We start from the raw sequence: 16,856 nt of genomic DNA, 5'->3' as shown, positions 1-16,856 counted from the left end.
GCACAACTGCATCCTGGATTTTTTTTTTCAATCTGGTTTCAGCACGTAAAGCCTCACCAAATTATATTTTCCTCCCCACTCAGTTTTGCACTGCCCTCATCCCTGCTGTTGCCCCTCCACAAGCCCGGGCGTGTGCTGTTGCCACAGCCCACCAACACTGCCATCACATACACCTCCTCCTTCATCTGTTGTCTCCCGGACCGCAGGTACCCAGGTGCTGATTCCTTTCTGCAAGCCTAGCAGCTGCTGCAAACACATTTAGTAGCACAGACTATGAGTTTTAACCCTTTGCATATCAGCTTTCTTGTTATTTCTCCTTTTCATTAGTGTTGTTGGGAAGGAAGAGCTGACCCATACCTGCCAGCCTCTTCAGGCCCAAAGCATTCATCTACCCACCTCACACAATTCCTAATCCTAGTCAAAACTCAAACCATACTACAGTCTTTCATCTCTATTTTCTACAGCTTCACCTACTCTTTTCCTTGTGGTTTTTTTTCTGCTCAGTTACCACTTCTTTTGAGTCAGATGCCCAGCTCCAAGGCATTCAGCCTGCTAGTGAAGGAGGAGCCCAATCTCATCACAAGAACTTTCTGCTTCAGCTTCTGAGCTGGATCATTTCTGCTTGAATAACCACTTTATCAGTTTCTCAGAGCAGTGCTTTCATCTTCTTTATCCAACTATGGAGTGTTTATGGTTACCATAAGGAAATCTTTCAGTAGCAGAAATGGAATAACCAGTCACTCATCTCCTGACTATAAGTAAACACAGTGGTTTTTTAAATACAAAAAAACCCAAACACTGAAGAATTAGACAATAATAAAAGATTCTATTTTTTAAAAAACCCCAAACAACAAGACAAACAAACAAAAAAAAAATCAAACCACTTTAATATTCAATATAAAGTCAGGCAGTTAGAAAGAGTTAGATAGGCTAATAACTATACTGATTTCTCCACACAAAAAGGCCAGCTATCATAAACCATGTGATTCACAACATACATGAAATCTGGTCTCTGCTAAAAAATTACCTCTCCCCCTCACTTCTAAAATCAGAGCATTTGCTGATTCAGTTTTAAGAGTCTCCAAATAAAATTTTATGTCCCCTGACTGAGGTCTTGATGGGAGAAAAGAATGAAAAGGACTACCTCCTTTACAAAATATATATTTAGTTATATGATAATTAAAAATATTCCTATTAAAAATTCTAGGGATTTTTATTACATCAAAAATAATTTTGCTGGTTTTACTCTTTAGATCATTTTACCTTGAGTTTAGAAAGCTATCTGTGTACAGAGATTCCTGGTTCATCCTGCACCAGTGTGAAATAAAATGCTCACGTTCTTCAAAAACATGTCTTTTTTCAGTGATGAGCATTGAAATCAGTTTGTTTGCTTTCCCAAACTGAGATGCATAATCTCCTGAGACCTGAGCCTGATACATTCCCTTTTATAGCAAGAGGGATGCAGGTCAAGCTGCCCTGCAGCCATCAGCTGTGACTATATGGCAGATACTTGCAAAAAAGCATGAATTTTTAAACTCCGTGGCTACAGAATCCCAAGATTCCTAAAAGCCATCAGCATTCATGTGAGCATATTCTGCTGGTTCACAAAATGCTCATACACATTCATAGGACTATGGATTTCTGAGCAAATTCAGAAAGCAGAACCTATTTGGAAGGGAACCCCCATGACAGACTAGAGAATGGAGGAGAACTGACTGTGTTATTTTGGGGTGTGGTACCAATAACAAGGGTCACTTTTTGAAAACCTAACAATCAGTCTTCAGTATCATAAGGGAGGGCTGAGTGCACAGATAAAGTACCATACATTTCTGTCATTTAAATGCTATTTCCAGAACCACAAAGCAGTTTTTCAAACCTTTTATACTAAGTCTGGAGGTGAAAGAAGTAATTATTTTTTGGTTTAGCTTGCAAGATACCTTTGTAAGGTTTAAAAAACAACTATAAAGCATATTCTCTTGGGGGGTGGTGAAGCAGGGAGGGGAAGAGACCAGATCTATCTTTACACCACTCAGTACAGCTGCTCACATAAAGACATTCTTTTTTAATTCTGCATTTTCTCCAACTAGATTTTCAAATATACCAGTTAAAGAGACAAATTACTTTCTCATTGTAGCAATTTACTGGTGGCAGCTTCTAATGACTGTCTTTACCCCAAAATGTACCAGACATTTCATTAAAACCAGTCTTCAGGTTTATATGTTTGGGCCAAGGTGTACAGAATTGGGTACAAGGGTGAGACTCCTCTGAGCACAAGGTGAAATACCAGTGTAATTCAGTGTGACAAGATCCCTAAGAGCCAGAGGTTGGTGTCAATCACCCTCTATCTCTTATCATATTCCAGTAATTAATCATCATAGTGTCTGGCGTAAGCTTGGTAATGAACTGACGGCAGTAATCCCATTTATATTTAAATACATTGACGGTAGTTCTATGAAATAAAAGTTCAACACAGTCAAGGATTTTATACTCAGGGTCCAACAACATCTTAATAATAAAAAGCAGTTTATCAGTCTTATTTTTATTCAAGTAAATTATTTTCTTATACTTTTAATTAACTATTAGGGGTTGTTTCTATTTAGGATTAGAATAGGGAAGAATTCCAGCTGGTCTCACACTAGGGGTTACTATTATCTCCAAAGAAGTGAGGACAATCAATATTCTAGCAAGGACAGGTACTGAAACTGCCTTCTGAATAACTTACAGATCGATAATCATGATAGAAAATGGAAGGGAGATTTGCATTTCAAGGAATCCCAAGGAGACCCCAGAGGAAGGAATCAAGTACAAAGGCAAACGCGTCTTTTCTTTAACTTGGTTGCTGATTTGTGACTGAACCCCAGGTCATTAGGATTCTGCCTGCCTGCAAGCTTTAACCAAACGGTTAGGTAGGTGTATCAGCAGCTGGCTGCCTGCTACCAGGGAAGCTTTCAGGATAAGATTTTAGGATTAGCAGATATAAACTTGGTTTCCTTTTTGGTGTTGTGGGTTTTTTTTTTGTTGTTTTCTTTTTTTTTTTTTGTTAACCACCACAGCAGCAATTACAATCACATATGTTATTTGGAAATTGTGAATAAATAGCATATATTTACTTATTACTGAAACCTGACTTGCATTATCGGCAAGTCCAATGCAATCATTAAATAAGAATGCTCAATGGGAGTGAAGAACCCAGTCCCAGAGAGAGCCTGGTCCAGGTGTTTCTGCAGGTTAAGAGGACCTTGTTCTACTCAGATACAGAAAATACAGAATCATAGAATCAATTAGGTGGGAAAAGACCTTTAAGATCAAGCACAACCATTAATCTAATACTGCCAAGTCCACCACTAAACCATGTCCCCAGCACCTCATCCATACACCTTTTCAATACCTCCAGGGACGGTGACTCAACTATCTCCCTGGGTAGCCTGTTCCAATGACTGACAACACTTTTTGCAAAGAAGTTTTTCCTAATATCCAATCTAAACCTTCCATAGTGCAATTTGAGGACATTTCGGCTTGTCCTATCACTTGTCACTCGGGAGAAGAGACCAACACCCACCTCTCTGCACCCTACCCTCCAGGCAGCTGTAGAGGGCAATCAGGTCTCCCCTGAGCCTCCTCTTCTCCAGGCTGAACACTCCCAGCTCCCTCAGCCACTCCTTACAGGACTTGTGCTCCAGCCCCTTCCCCAGCTCCGTTGCCCTTCTCTGGACACTCCAGCCCCTCAATGCCTTTGTTGAAGCGAGGGGCCCAAAGCTGTCTTATAAGAGAAACAGTAAGACCACTACGAATGAGTTATTAAATGTGTGTGAAAGCACTAGAAGAACTGGCAGAAAGATAAAAGCAAACTGTGCACTGAAGGCATGACAATGAGCAGGGTCAAGGTCATAACAGACTCATGTGCAACTCCTCAGACACCCAGGGCAGGTGACTAGGGAGAAACAAGTAGACCAGCAGTGTTGCACAGTGACTCACAGGAGTGGGACAAATCGAAGAGGCGAAAGATTTCAATAAATGTCAACTCCTTACAGGCACGGAAGCACACCCAAAACGAGCATGTGGTCACAAATCTATGAGGAACCCAGGACAGGTAATGAGGGCTTGATACTCTGTATCCCTTATCCTCCATTTGACCACAATTAGTGCTGGCCAGAGTGGCAGGACATCTGCATCTTAGGGAGTGTACGAGGACGTCAGCAAGAGCCAACTTGCTTGTCAAGCTGGAGAAAACACAGTCAACATCCTCTTGTGCATGGTCGTGTGAGCTTTGCTACATGGACTGTGCAAACTAACGATCAATATAGAAAGAATAAGTTAGTAAAATTAGATCAGTTCTACAGTAACTGGGATACGGAAGCAACAGTAAAAGATGTCTGTGTAAACTTCCAGATATCAAAAAAAAACCAGTCAAATTATTAAATATTACTAATTTCCCCACTGAAATTAATCAACAACCACTATGTCCCATGTGGTAATTAACTACATTTGGCTTCCTTAATGTTGCCCATTTTCTAAACATGATCATGCATTTTAACTTTGCTCTGCAGGAGAAGAAATCTGGTGAAAGCTTTGTCTAATTCTAGCCAATCCAGAATACTTAAGAAGTGATGCAAATATTGAGAAAGAGAGGAGTTGCACAAATGTCAGAAGTGTGCAGAATATGTGTTTATGTAAAACTCACTTACATAGGTGTTGCAAAATACTAAAGGTACTTGAGCAATTACAGCTTGCTGAATTAGGTTTGGTTATATTTGTAGGGGTTTTTGTTGTTGTTTAGGAATGTTTACAAAAAAGTTACATTTTCACCTTTCCAAATCACAGCCCTCTCAGGACAGTTGGTTTCTGGGACGATCACAGATGGGTTAGGTGAGCATTTTTTCTTCCGGTAGTATTTTCATGGCTCAGAGCCATCCTGTCCATAATAGAAAATTCAGCCCCTTGCTCCCTGCACACCCCCCCTTTACCTCTTTCAAGTCTTGGACGATAGCAGTAAGTCTCTCATTCTCTGCTTGAACGTTGGTGACCACCGCCCTGCTCTGCTTCAGCTCATTCTGCATCTCCAAAATCTTGCTGAGGTAATAAGCTTCTTTTGATGCAGACTCCTGGAGGAGAGTCTCTTCACGTGTTTCACCATCTTCAGCCACTTTACGGTGAATTGAGAAGGACTGTCCAAACGCCTGCCAGAGGAAAACAGTGCACAGTATAAAATGACTGAAGCCCTAGAAAAATTATCAACAACAACGAGCAGCTGCATAGCCAGCGGGAATGAAATAGATCTGTGAGTCCCAAACTCTGACCTAATAAATACTGCCTTAGCAGCCTCCGAGCAGCTGAGGGCCACCATCTCATTTAGCTGAAATGAAGCATCTTGAAGCTGTTCCCATTTGCAGTATGGATTTATGGCCCCTATCCAGGCGACCTCCACAGAGATCAAGATGGTGCTCTGCTAACTAGCCATTAATTAGCACCAGTGCTTAACTCTCCTGCATGAGGCCAGCTGATAATACGTCAATTCCTTTCTTCTCTAGTTCTGCAAAATAGATGTGTGCTTTGTTTGCTTTTTAAAGAGCATAAATAGATGACAAGCCTTTCTAAATTGCCTTCCATTCCCAACATTCTTATTATAGGAGCTGACTTCATGGTATGGAAAAAAGCTTTCCATAACTTGAAAGAAAGATAAATGAGCTGAGGGTCAAGCAGTGGCCACCTACACTGCTGGTAAGCGAAGCACAGGACAGCCCCTTCATTTCATCTGTACTCAGTGTTTTCTGCTGAAAAGAAACAATATCTAAGTACTCAAGAAGTTTCTAATTATATAGGTAATTTTCAGTGATTTCCTTCACCTTCTTGTTACTGGCTTAAAGCGATGCATTTGATAAGGCAGTATTTCTCAGTGACAATTTCTGATGTCATTTTGGACAGCTCTAAAGCAACCCGAAAGAAGGCAAAGCACAAGCCACAACAGTGGAAGTGTTTGAGGTATCATTTAGCTATGAAAGACAGAGAGGGAAAAACCTGCAATAATATAACAACATAAAAAAGAGTAATAACAAAATAATATAAAAATAATAATGTATTAATACAATTAAATGTAAAGCAAAATAAAAGCAAAACCAGTTCTGTTTGTATTACCTTTAAAAACAGGCTCTTGGTTGAAAGAGCCTAATTCTGGAAAAAGAATCACCTAATTCTGGAAAAAGCCAAAAGGCAGCCTCTGATGTTAATAATATTTAGCCTAACATGGGCAAAAGCTCTCTCAGATATCTTAATTTAAAGAGGCTGTGTTCGAAAGACTGTTTTTTAATTTTTTTTCCCCAATACAGGAGGGAGAGAGAGAAAAGTCATGAAAATATGTATTCTTTCAGTGGGAAACTCTTAATTTGTACCCAGTCCTACAAAACCACAAAGCAGAGCACACATTTGTACCCACTGTAAGCAGTGGCCTCTTGTGCTTTCCCATCAATAAGAACAAATGAAATCCATTGTTTTACTGCTGCCATTTATAGCCTTTCAGAACACATTCTAAGTTTTACTGGCACAAGGACTGAAGCAGCCCCCTAGAAACTTCAAAGCAAAACTCTGTTCAAAAACTTTTTAGCTTTTAAGTCTACTTCACTTAGAGAATCCTGTGAACTCAGCATTAAAGGATTCTAAAAATATTCAATAATGTATTAACCCAGCTGTCTTCTCAAAGGACCACAAGTTACTGAAATAGCAAGCATCAGCAACTTGCCGAATAGGATTATCCAAATAACAAGAAATTCAATTTAATGAAACTGCTAAGCACTGATTCAGTCACTATGGCTGAGAATCTAAGATGACTGTTTCAGGAACACTGCTAATAAATTATATCTCACTCTACATACTTACATTCAGCAGCTCACTGTTCTTAATTAGGCACTGAGCAAAAAGCACCAGTCTAATGAAGACCCTACGAGACAAATCTGAAGGCCATGTGTCCAGGGGGAAAATCCAAACACAGAACAGCAGGTAGGACTGGCAGGGCTAGAGAAGGTCGTGTAGAAACGGAAGCTGGAGCCCTCTCTACCAGAGAACTATAGTCGAAGTGCTCTGGGTAAATACCCATACATAGTGATTACGGCCTTCCAGATACGACCTGATTTTCCTCAGTTGTACTTCGAAGGTGCATTTTAGCATGTGTGATGTTTGAGAATGACCATACAGATTTCAGGGAGGGTGTATAGCATAATGTAAAGTTACTGTATACTTAACATTTCCTTGTACCCATGGCTAGAGAACATGTCAGGGAAAATAATTTAAATGTTATGAAACCAAATTTGAACACTGCTGTATTTTATACTCTTCAAATTCTTTCTCAAACTGCTATACATTAAAAATCAGAGGAAGGAAGCATAGTTTTCCTTCCATATCAATGGAAATTATGCAGATCCATGCAACAAGAAGAGGAACATGAGATGTCTTTTAATTAAAAATCAAGCAGAAAGTCCTGCTTCTGTATTTCATGATCTGTATTGAACACCGGAAAGTTTAAACTTTCCAGACACACTCACTTAAGCCCTTCCATGAGACTGATCACTTTTGAATTAAGCTATACATCAATATTTTTCAACTGGTAGCCAGATGCTTATTCTATTTTGATTTTATACTTTATAGGGGTTTATGAATAAGTAAGCATATTAAGAAAAATTATTTAATCTTGCTATGATATAAATATTTCAGCTAGCTGTGCCCACTTATTTCACTGAAGCCATCCCTATAGTAGGAACAGTTAGCTGACCTGAAAAGTTTTTCAGGCAACTAAGTCCATAGCAGGCACAACCACCACTGTTTTCCAGACCTGGAGGGGACAGCGTGCCTCACCTCAGACCACCCCTTTGCATGAATACCACGGTCAGCCAACAGCGCAGACAGGCTGCAGCCTGGAACAGCCCACTTCAGCCTTCACAGCCACCTCCTGACCATGTTGGACAGGACAGAGTCAAAAGGTCCCCAGGAGCAGGGAAATCCACACTGCTAAGAGCCAGTAATGGATGAGATACAAACTGTAGGAGCATTTGGTACAAACACAGGCACTTATACGTGAGAGCTGGATGCAGCTGTCATTAGCATCGGGTATGGAAGGAAGGAAGCAGCAGAAGGTCCAAACATGAGAAGGTGGCAACCTGAACTGCAGGCTAAAGAAAGTTCACCTGTGTTTGGGTCAAGTGCCAGATATAAACAGGTTTGCTGAGCATATCTTATGGTATCGTGTATGGGAAAATACCAGGCTGGTATGGACACCTGACTGAGGAAACAGCTTTCCTTTGGTTCTACGTGACACCAAGGGAGAGGAAGTACCACCACGCAAACAAAGCAGATATTCCCTGTGCTCATCCCTGAGGAAGATGTCAATATTTTAGTCAGATATTTATAGTGAAGATACATAACTTGGCTCCTGGAGAGATGTTGTTCCTGCCTAAAAATACTTTGTCACCTATATTAGTACCACAACAGCTTCTCCTTATACCAGATTGCAGGCGATGCCAGGGTGGCAAAAGCAGGGCCAGGCTCTTCCACGATCTTCCAACCTCTCAGTTGGATTGAGACAGGTACATCAACACAGGCGATGAGCGAAGCATGAAAAAGTAACTACAGAAGCAAAGACCTGTAGTTGTTGCTGTGGGAGCAGTGCCCAACTCACATTGTTTCTATGATAGGATTTTGGTTTGGTATTGTGCTGTGTCTTGCAGACATATTAATTACCACAGTCCTTTTCAGTGTGTTGCAGCTTTGCTTGGTGCAACTACTCATTAAAACCACTTAGAAATCACTACTGGTCCCTTGGTGGCTCTTACTTTCAGCAATTACATTGCAGAGCTTTTCTGACAAACCACATCATCTTCAAAATTCAAATTGGGACTCAGAGAGGGCTGTATAACCCTTTATGGTTTCTAGTCCCTTGAGAAACACCCCCTCCCAGTGTAGGCACGCTAGCTGAAGTCAGCTACAAAGACTGTCCCAACACAGACCAGTCTGAATTTCAACTTGTACTAGTCCCACCACTGCTGTCAAGCCTTTGCTTGAAAAGATGCTCTGGACTGAGTTAGGAGATACAAAAAAAAAAAAAAAAGTTGGTCTTAAAAACTGAGTAACAAGATACCATTAAGTACTGCATATATTTTCAGAGACCTGAGAGTTGTGTAACAGTATCATGACTTTTCAGGGGTTTCCTAAAAATTTGAACTTTGAGAATGATAAATTAACGATCAATATTTGAGTACATGAAAAAGGATGGCAACCGTGGGCATGCACAGGTAACAAGTCGACCTGTTCATGGAGAAAAGCGTAACTTATGGGGAAAACACCATCTGCCATTGAACTCTAAGTAACCCCAGATGGAAATTCCAGTGTCAGAAGCAAACTGGCATGAAATAATGCAGTGAACAGAATGGGCACAGATTTGTAAAAGAGCAATAGAAAAATACGACTGTTCCAAACAACATACATAACACTATTTATGACAAATCTAAACAGCAATAGAAATCTAATGTGCAGCAAGTGACATGTAATTTTCATTTTTCAGACATCATTTCATGTAGTATAAAAAAAAAGGGGGAGGGGGAAAGGAAGAAAAGCAAGAGCTCTAATTTAGGTGTAGAAAGCAGCACAGATGCAAAAGATCAGCTCGAAACCTAAGTGGGTAAGGAAGGATGATATTTCTGAGTTTCAGTTTTATTTTTACTAGCCACCTCCTGGGGCAGGAAGTCTAAAGTGTTTACATTGAAACTCACTCTTCTTGCCTGTGATGATTAATAAGCAATGAAACATGACCTGACTGCTATCAGGACGAGAAGGCAGCCTCCCTTTATGGCTTTGACACTTAATGTAGTTTTTCTGGTGCATAATGCAACCGCATTCAACTTGTTCAAATGATGCTTACCATTTCAGCTTCTAACTTGCTGCAAAGTGGAATTATGTATTGGTTACCTCCACATTCCTAACACAAAAGCATGGAAAAAGCAGTTTGGAATTATCCAAGAGGGTAGTGTATTTCCTAGGCAAATGGCAGTATGGAACCACAGATGGAAATCTTTGCTAGAGATGCCTAACAGGGTTAATGTCAGGGACAGGCTTTATTTTGTGTTACAACTTGAATGCCTACTTATCACTTAATATTCCCTTAGTCACTTGCAATTCTGTATCTCTTTCAGAGAAGAGATTTTTACATTTAAGCTTACTATACATGTTTTTTCCTTTCTTCACAATTTATTAACCAAAGCTCAGAGTTCTCTGACATTTTTCTGCTAAGGAGCAATCAGTGGCAGAACAATGGTCTGTGAGGAAATCCCTTCTAGGCAAAGTGGGGAAAGGAGCTGAGCAGGCTCTAGCCCTTCCCTCAAAACCAGCTGGTACAAAACTGCTCCCCTGTAAGATCTGTCTAAATGGGGCCACACCACATTATATCCTTAACTTACCTCCAATATTCTACACCACGCTCACCTGAACGCTGCTGAAATCAACCTGCACGTAGCAGTTTCATTGCTAGCAAATCCAAGCCAGCATGCAGCCTCACTGGGAATCTTCGTCTCCATGGGCTTTCTTACAGGTGTAAGCCCAGTGCTGGGTTCTCATCACTTGGCTGTTTGTCATCCTGCTCCTACAGATTTTGGGTAAACAGATTGTCCAGGGTCTTGGACAATCTGTGTTTTATTCTCGAAGAACACAGTAGGTGGCACTGAACCTAAACCCGACGTGTATTTCTTGGCAGCGCTGCAGTGCAAACAGTGCGCTTGCAGGAGTGACTGATGGGTTCCAGTCATACTATATCTGTTTTCTTAAGAAGTGATAAAGTTTTATGTCTCTATAATTTATTCATAATTTAGATTAAATCTTTATGTGGTTGACATGACCCCTTAAGGTCGATTTAAGATGGCCGAGAGAGGTCAATATGTTTCCTTTTGAAACCCAATATTGAAGTGATGAAAGTCTTTAAATGCAAATAATGGGCATTTGCAATCAAAACACAGACAGATGCACATTTAGCCAAAATAATGAGAGAAGAAGGAATTTAATAAGTAGTGTGCATGTGAGATGAACAGCCCATGCAGGGAAGCAGATTGAAAACAGATTGACGACCCAGCCTGGATCAGCATGGGCATATAGCAAGAAAACCAGTCCATGAACTTTTGGGCTGACAGACTAGCTGAAAACACCTTGTTGTTTTACAGCTACAGAAATGTCCCATTTGCCTGATTCCTCCTGTGCTCAGGAAAGCAGGATGCTGAACTCTCCTACAGAGAGGCAGAAGAGAAAGATGCTCAATCCCATTTCTAATTCCTCTTTCAGTTCAGAAAAGCAAACAAGGTTCCTAGATTTAACTAGTCCCTGGTACCCAAATAACTGTCTAAGCACTGATCATTTCATAATTTTCAGATGCAAGGTGAGCAGTTTTATGTTCAATGCCACACAACATGAACAGGATTCTTGTGTGTTTAAGTTTGCTTTTTTAGTGTAAATACATGTCATTTACTTCATATGCCCCATAATGGAGAATAAACATTAAATGTTTGGTACTTGCGTTTAGAGCAAGATGACAAACTGGGGTTTCCTTATTTGTCCTCATGAGATCGCTCAGCCTTCTGAAAAAGGTGAAAATTAAACTTTAAAAGGCCAGTTGTTCTTAATTCATGCTTTGCTACAGACACTTGGTATGACCTTAAGAAAACTGTTCCTCAACTTCCCATTTGAAAAGTGTAGAGGACAGTATCTGCTACACAGTGGAAAGGACTGTTATGAGAGACACATTCGCAATCTGAGTTACAATACACTATAGTTATAAGCACAGTAGAGGTAACTATGATAAATACATAAGTGTTACCCGAAGAAGCTATTTTTATTACCTCCTAAAGGCAAAAAACATTTAATCTTATTCCCAAATACCAGCTTACTTAACCAACTCAATTCAATAATTACTATTGCACCAGCATTTGCATTAAGTCACGTACGTTAATATATGCATGAGAGATTTAACTTGCAAACAAACGTGCTAGAGGTTTTATCTATGCCAGAAATACTGAGGAGATCAGATAACATGGAAAACGTAAGTACTACTGACACTGTTTACAGATGCAGAACAGTAGGACAAATGTAAACAATTCATAGTCTTTTCCCCAAGGAAGTTTTGGATAAAAGCATCCACAATATGGATGTCCTTTGTTTGTTCTCGGTAGATCCCTACAGTGTCTACAGGCCTGTTGAAATTCATATCTCAGATATTAATCAAAAAAGCCTTCAGAAAGTGCTGGGGTAAATGAGCATTTACATGCAGCTCAGCTACAGAGAAGGCCGTGCTTCTGCAGTCCCAGTACATACTGTGCTGGTTTCAATCAATATGCTGCGCTGTGAGGCTTCAGCCACCGTGCTGCTTTTTTATAAACAAGGAACAAAAATATTCCTAAATGTGGTGGTTAGAAAATATTTATAGACAAGAAGAACAAAGCACTACCATGAAAATGAACATTCAATACTAACCTCCATTTCCATCAACAATCCAGTAAAAGGGGGAGTGAATAAGAATTTCCATTTAATTGCCTTTAACAGCACTCTAGATGAGGATTTAAATTCCCTGTCCTGAGCATTCCCTCCAGGCACAGAAAACAGGAGAAAAGGGAAGCTTGTAACAAAGAGCACCACTTATCTACAACACAACTAATTAGGTTCATGCTGGTAATTTTAAATCAGCTCTTTTCAAAATTAATATGGCCAATAATTAAATTATTTCCATAAACAAAATAATTCACACACTATTAATGAAAGATAAGGTGGCTTAAAAATTTGCAGCAATGTCTATATGGGTGTTTATACGAGTCTGAGCTATGATCAGGCCAACCACCAGCTATTACAAAATTCCAATTAAAACCAATAGAAGCATTACCTGAACGAACATGGAAGACTGTCAAACATTCTTTTTTTCAAGAAAATGTGTCTGAAGTCTGAGATGGAACATGCCTTCTGTGGAGGCTCTCTTACCTTTGCAGGAAACAGCAAAATCCCATGCTTAACTACAATGGTTTGGGTTTTTTTTTTAATATACTTTTCTGACTGCTTTTCTTTTCTGTTTTTCTAACCGTGAAGTAGCCTAGATAATTGCAATTCCCTCTCCCTGTGTTTGCTGGAATAAAGCTGCAAAGGATGGGTGCCAAAATTCAATTCTTCAAGAGTTTTCAGCCTGTTGGGACATTCTAGTTATTTCATATTAGCTCCCCATATGTAAACTCACATTTCATAGTGAAAGTATGTTTATAGTGCCTTTCAGGAGTGGTCTGAGAAAAGTCGTGTTGCTAGTGAGTAATAAAAATAACCCATAAAATATATCAAGTGCATTCTACATTGCTACTACTACTTTTTCCATAGCTTTCCGCTGGAGAAGTTCCAATGGTAGTACTGCGTAGGGAAGATTATTTCCAGCTGCAAAGGCACAACAAGAGGGAGGAAGGAAGGACTCTGATCACTATAAATTAGAACTATCCCAGAGCAGCATGTAAGGAAGCAGAGGCTGAATACCCAGAATGCCTCTTCTGGAAGAGAGCAAGGAAAGGAGTGGGGACACAACCACATCCTAAGCACAGATGCACACCAACCAGTGAAGTTGGAAGAAGCAAGGCAAGAGAAAGCTGCTGCTTAGAAGATAATGTTCTTTGCACATTAGAGTAAAAAAAGTAATGGAGAAATCCTGTATCAGTGTCTGCTGCAGATATAAGGAGTATGAACCTCTCAGGGGACTGGTTTCTACAGTTTTTGTACCTGGAATAGAAAAGAGGGGGGTTAGCTGTCACTCAAAGAGAAGCATCTCTTTTGATGCCTTTCCCCTCTCTCCAACATGCTGAGCATAATGGCTCAATCTCTGTGATGGAAAATACCAAACTGACTGTGACTAGTTCTTCATTAGCCCGCTTGCAATATGACCCAAGCACAGACCCGCAGAGCTGACTGTGTTCAGATGGGCTTCTCGGGAGATCCACCTCCCAGCACCTGCAGCAGTTCACGCTACACAGCTATCCAGGAGCACGCTATTCAGGGAAGTAAGAGCCAACGCTGACTGAAGAGTTGCAGAAGGCTTTTGCAGCCCTGAGTAATAGAACAGTAAATTAAAAGCATGTTGTTAAATGAAAAACAACACCTGAGCGTAGAAGGAGCAGACACAACTCTACAGGCACAGCAATAGACCCTATTTAACGCTCATTGTCAACAGCTCTACAAAATAAGCATCAGTCAGGAAGGCAAAGTGTGTTTCATTGCTGAGGGTTCCCGAAAGGTTTACTAGAGAGGAAACCTCTATATATCTGCGACTGATCTCTGCATGAGTGCGAGCTGACTTTTGGATTAATCCCAACATTCACTGATGTTTGGAATCTGGGACTTTTCATGCTGAAGTATATGCTTTACTACCTGGATTAAGGTAGATCAAAGGCTAAGACGTTTGGGGAACTGGAGCACAAGTGGCATACAAGGAGATCCCAACATTCACTGATGTTTGGAATCTGGGACTTTTCATGCTGAAGTATATGCTTTACTACCTGGATTAAGGTAGGTCAAAGGCTGTTTGGGGAACTGGAGCACATGTGGCCTACAAGGAGAGGCTGAGGGAACTGGGTTTGTTCAGCACAAACAGGAAAGGGAGACCTGCTTGCATCCTTCTGTTGACTGAAGGGGAATAGCGAAGACAGGGTCAGACCCTTCTCAGAGTTGTGCAGGGAGAGGACAGGAGACAGCGGTCACAACCCACAACTCAGGAAATTCTCACAAGACAAAGGGAAATTCACCCAAAGAGTGGCACAGCACCAAAATAAGTTCCCAGAGTGGCTGAGTAATCTCCATCCTTGGAGACTTTCAAAACTTGTCTGGATACAGAAGGATCCGACAAGATCCTGAGCAACATCTAACTTCGAGCTTCAGGCAGGGGATGGACAAGATCATCTTCAGAAACCCTTTCCAAACTAAATTACATTATGATTAAGTGACCAATTCCATATGCTGGAAGGACTGGTACACACTACACTTCTCATGGACCATACAGGTGAAAGAGCCATTACTCATGGTTGGCCATTTTCCTAGATATCTTTAACACCAGTCTAAAAATGAAGAAGACCAAAAGAAAGACCACTGTGGTTTTACTTGTAATAAACAAATTAATTGCTTAAATGGAGCATACAGAGACAGGAAATTTAAAGACCAGGAGAGCTGATTTCAAGCACAAACAGGCCTTGATTTTTACTTACTTTCAACACCAGCACTCTCAATCTGTTTTATTGTAGCAGTCATAAAAATCAGTACCTGAGAGAGAGGGTCAATCTAAGCCAAAGTCACAGTAACTAGGTAAGATATAGCTCAGGTCTATAGCAGTCAGGACAGTAAAAGAACATCTTCCGAATGGCTAAAATCTCATGAGCTATACTTAGAGAATTCATGCTTCTTGTTTACACCACTAAGGTAACTTGTGTTTATTTAAATTTTGTCTTGTCTGCCGTCACATATTTCTATTCTCTGCAGTTCTTTATGTGACTTGTCAGCACAGCAGCTCTGACTGCTCCATAGGTGATTAGTAAGAACAGACTCTCTCCTTGTGACCACACACACGACATACTGGTTGCCACATATGTCAGGTTTACATAAGGTTTAAACACAAGTAGCTCAGACAATGAAGTGCAAGGGAAGAGCTCCACATTCCAATTCCTAGAGCTGAAGAATTTAAGTTCCTGGGGAGGCGGATATATGAAGCACACATCAGCTCTTAGAAAAATAATTGATAAACCAAACATTTAAAAGGAGAAAAGACAATTCATCCATTTCTGCTGCTTCAGGCATTTATGAAACCTCCTAAAAATTTAAGTTGGGAAAGCTCTAAGTAAAGCATGCCCTTCAGAACAAGAGGCCAAAATTAATTAAACCTTCCTTTAAAAATAAATGAGAGGTTCTGTAGAGTGCTGCCAGCCACAGATCTACCATGGGGAACTTTGCGTTTCCATTAGCATTGATCACGGCAGAAACACACCTGTTTCACACAATACTGTTGCAGCTGGGTGCTTACTGCAAGCGCTGGATAATCTCACGCCTCCAGAGCAAGTGAGATTTTTAAGCATATAGCAGTACTGATAATCATGTTACAGAAGAGTAGTCAGACTCAGAGAATGGGATTGCTATAAATTGTCCCTACCATATTCCTTAGAGAGCTTGAATTCATTTTGTACAGGGTAAGAAGAAGAAAAAACAAACAAAAAACCCCCCAAAAACCACCAGAATACCCAACGTAAATGCCTGCTCATTTGTTCAACCGATGTAAAGACAACGATGAACAGAGTTTGGTGAACACTGCTGACCAGCAGATCGACTGCTGAGGAGAGGGACTTGTCTGACACATGAGGTTGTATGAGAAGGTAGATGGCCTGGCACCCTTCCAAGCACTACTGCATTCACACCAAACGTGTCTGCCTGAAACCGAGCCAGTGATAAATTGAAGGAGGCAGACCGTGCCCCATGCCGTGCCTTTTGTATACCTGCTTGTCTCAGTGCAGCAGGGCTCCAGACTGATCAGGCTCCCAGTATCACTCCAACATAAGCAAAAGGCAATAGTCCAACCAAGATTTATCTTTGTAAGCAAGAAATCTGTAATCTAAGCCATTTGAGTAGGCATAGCTCTCCCGGTGCTTTTGCCTAAGGACTCTGCTGTCCCTAGCAGCACTACTTTTCTGTTCACCGCATGAACACAGAAGAAGGCTGCTGCAGCAAGGTGGGACTTGAAAACCACACACAAACCAGTGATATATCAGGAATCAGCAGGCAGCATCCAGGGTTGCAGGCATGTTCATAGGATGGGCCCATCTTGCCTCAGCCCACAT

The 16,856-nt window shown here is 40.7% G+C and overlaps 1 protein-coding gene across 1 annotated transcript in view; it reads right to left on the bottom strand.

Moving 5' to 3' along the window:
* BICD1 (bicaudal D homolog 1 (Drosophila)) overlaps positions 1–5,177 on the bottom strand; it is a gene marked incomplete at its 5' end in the record, with an annotated part of 84,300 nt that extends 79,123 nt beyond the window's left edge. The window contains one exon of the mRNA XM_010154758.1: positions 4,965–5,177. Within this exon, the coding sequence (XP_010153060.1) occupies positions 4,965–5,177 (213 nt within the window). The remainder of the gene's footprint in view (positions 1–4,964) is intronic.
* Between the last annotated feature and the right edge of the window lie 11,679 nt (positions 5,178–16,856).

Source organism: Eurypyga helias, unplaced genomic scaffold, assembly GCF_000690775.1.
Source record: "Eurypyga helias isolate BGI_N326 unplaced genomic scaffold, ASM69077v1 scaffold7247, whole genome shotgun sequence".
Lineage (NCBI taxonomy): Eukaryota > Metazoa > Chordata > Aves > Eurypygiformes > Eurypygidae > Eurypyga > Eurypyga helias.
The sequence above is the reverse complement of the archived record's forward strand: the minus strand, read 5'-3'. Positions and strand labels throughout refer to the sequence as shown.